This window comes from Juglans regia, chromosome 4 (assembly GCF_001411555.2).
Source record: "Juglans regia cultivar Chandler chromosome 4, Walnut 2.0, whole genome shotgun sequence".
Lineage (NCBI taxonomy): Eukaryota > Viridiplantae > Streptophyta > Magnoliopsida > Fagales > Juglandaceae > Juglans > Juglans regia.
In genome coordinates this window covers 18,661,210-18,664,518 of record NC_049904.1, presented here as the reverse complement: position 1 = coordinate 18,664,518, position 3,309 = coordinate 18,661,210, and the positions used below count along the sequence as shown (strand labels likewise).

Genomic DNA, 3,309 nt, shown 5'->3' with positions numbered 1-3,309 from the left:
TAATGTGGTGTACTTTAATGTAATGACTAGTTTTATTAATGTAATGACTACTATTATTAATGTAATGACTACTCATCACAATATGTCCTAACAGTTGAATATTGCAAATCACAATATTTTCTCGAATTGAAATATTTAATTCCAAATAAATATAAGATGGTTCCAATAGAAATACAAGATATCTAGAAATAAATACAATATAGTTCATTTTCTTCAATAAATATAATACAATATAAATACAATAAATACAATATGGCTCCAAAAGCTTTCTTCAGCTGCCTCGAATACCTAATTCAGCTTCTCCTCGTCTGACTCAAAACCTTTAGCTTCTCCTCACCGTTCTTAAAAACCTTCCTGGACAAATCAGAAGGTCCTCAAATTTCTTACATTTCTAAAGCAATCAAGATATAGCTAAAGAGAAGAGGGAATATATCACATACAAGATATATTCAAAATTGCACTATGAATCCAACTGTTCTGATATGTTGTCTGTTGTTGGCCCAAAATCCCTACAAAAATAACAATAAACTTTATTAGTTTCTTTAATTAAAAACTAGCAAAATAAAAATAACTACAAGGCTACTATACCTCACTGAAAGACAATTATTTTTAGCATGTCCTTTATTCTTGCAAATGCTACAACGTCTTTTCTTTGTTGTTTGTGTTTCCTTTGGGTTCTTCGCTCTCAAAGACTTTGGGCGCCCTTTTGTGGGCACCAGTGGAGGATCTTGCACCGTTTGTAAAAGAATTGGTATAACTTGACTTCTAGATGGTATACATTCATTGGTGGGCACCGTTTGTGAACATTAAACATGATCTTCCATTGCAAGCAACTCTCTATGAACCTTCTCCAAAGCAAGTGTGAAGTGATTGTATTTTTTAGTTGACTGTGATGCAAGTTCGACAATGTCATAAAGTTGTATCATTGACTTGCTTTTTCTGATCGTAGGCTCATCTTGTCTTTGTCGCACTTGGTCATCAGAACATGGTATGTCGGGAATGAGTCGACTCTTAGCATTAATAGTCCATTTGTCTAGAACATAATGCTGTGGCAATATATTTACCTTCGCTTTCTTGCCAAAAACACATAAGATGTGCCTACAAAGAATCCCCATAAACTCCCACATATGGCATGTCCTTCATCACCCTCCAAAGTCACATGGTAAATAGGTGTTTCTTTACAATGGGCTGTCACTCCATATGTCTTGGCATCACCACTCACATACAATTTTCTTGCTTGGTACCGTAGACTATTGAACAGCTTATCTTGGAAGATCGTGAAAGACTTTCTTGTATAAACAATCGCCGCCTCCTCTTCAATTTTAAAAGGTGTCTTCATTATCGCCTGCATAGATTTTGTCCGCACATCCTTCTCTTTTTCTTTAAAGTAACGTGCATCTACAGCTTTTTCATACTGATGCACAAAGTCACTAACCATAGTGCTTGAACGAACATAATCTTTGAAAAATTTGTTCATGCTTTCACTCCTCTGAATTGTTGACATATCAGCACAAAATGTCGAACCAAGTAGGTTGGTACCTAGTTATCCTGTCGGCTATAAAGATTTTGAAGCCAAGTATTTTCTCCTAGGTCATACTTCATCACAATCAAAACCCATTCTTGCTTGAACTCATCAGTAGTAATTGTCTCATGTATGCAATGACGAAAATCTTTCTGAAAGTCCATAAATTTGTTGTATACATGGACCAAGTGTTGGGGAAACTTTTGTAAAATGTGCCACAAGCACAACTTATGAGTTGTATTCGGGAGTACCTCTACAATTGCCTTAGCCATCGCCTTGTTATCATCGGTAATTATCGTTGAAGGGGCACGCCCAAACATTGCCTCTTGTTATGTTCTCAATAATCATGTATATGATTCCGCTGTTTCATTAACCAACAAAGCACAACCGAACATTATGGTCTGATGATGATGATTAACTCCAGAAAATGGTACAAATGGCATCTTATAAATATTGGTTAGGTAAGTGGCATCAAATGTAACAAAATCCCCAAAATATTGGTATGCAGCTCTTGGTCTCGCATCAGCCCAAAAACAACTTCTCATACTCCCATCGTTGTCAACTTGCATGGAAAAAACAAACTCAGGTTCTTTGAGTTGTCGATCAAGAAAGTATGAATATAACCTTTGTGCATCCCCTTCTTCAAATATTTTTCTCCTTTTGCTTCCCAAGTAATTTTCTACATCCTTGCCAATACAACCGACATTGAATTCACCACCTGAATCTTTACTCAACACCGACATTATCTTCTTTGTCGGTACATCGGACTCATTCAAAGTCATAATAAGTTTTTTTTGGACTTTAGTAACTCCCCTATGTCCACGAAGGAAGCTAGTACTTCTCGGTGTAAGTAGAATATGATTATGTCGAACCATAAACTTGTTGACTATCTACTTTTCACCGTCTTTCTTTATTCTCATTATTGCCTTACATCCAATTTTTGTCTCAGCGGGTTCAGGGATTTGTCAATCTGTGTCTTTCTGACTTACTCGCCGAAATCCTTCCCTTGTGCAAACATAGTCTAATGCACAAAGAGTTTTATCATCTTTCGACAATCGAGTATGATTCGTCCGTATTGCGAATCCTTGTCGCCTTGCATATGCCTTGTGAAATGCTTGGGCGTCTTCGACCTCCTCAAATATCATACCAATGAATGGCTCTAACGGACCACTACTTGAAGAGGGAATCACATTCACTCCATCTTTGACATTGACACTATCTTCAACATTCACATCACATTGAATGTCTTCACTTTCAGCCTCAAGTTCATCACTATCAATATTATAAATTGGTTCCTTCAATACAAAACCACATGATTATAAATCCATTAGTTATGGAAAATCAACAAAGCTAAAAATAAATAAAGAAGAGCATGATTATAAATCTATTAAATAAATTTGTTCCTCCAATTTAAGATGTGTGTTTGTATTCTATATAAGTTTATTATGAATATTGATTTGCTTAAAGTGGACATCTCTATTAGAACAATTTTTCTACATTAATGTCATGTCTGTATCCCTAACAAACATGTAAAAACATTTTACACTTTCTTTGCACCTCATATTTTACAATTTCTCTACATGATGTTTTTCAAACTTCTATTACACGAGTGCATAAGCACAAAAATGAAGACTTTTACAAATTGCAAGAAAGTTTCTTTATGTTCATGAAGAGGCCAATATGTCCCTTCCCTTGGGCACGGCAGAGGAGCAGTAGTGTAAAGATTTATTCTCCATTTTTTTTTCTTCAAACAAATCAACAATCCAGTAGTGTAAAGATTTATAATG

The 3,309-nt window shown here is 35.4% G+C and overlaps 1 protein-coding gene across 1 annotated transcript; it reads right to left on the bottom strand.

Annotated features, from left to right (window-relative positions):
- Nucleotides 1-293: 293 nt before the first annotated feature.
- LOC108986556 (protein FAR1-RELATED SEQUENCE 5-like) lies at nucleotides 294-1,842 on the bottom strand. Its single transcript, XM_018959199.1, has 3 exons — nucleotides 1,774-1,842; nucleotides 1,065-1,489; nucleotides 294-354 (listed from the first exon to the last, which is right to left on the bottom strand). The coding sequence occupies exons 1-3, from the start codon at nucleotides 1,840-1,842 to the stop codon at nucleotides 294-296; spliced, it is 555 nt and encodes a 184-aa protein (XP_018814744.1).
- Nucleotides 1,843-3,309: the final 1,467 nt, after the last annotated feature.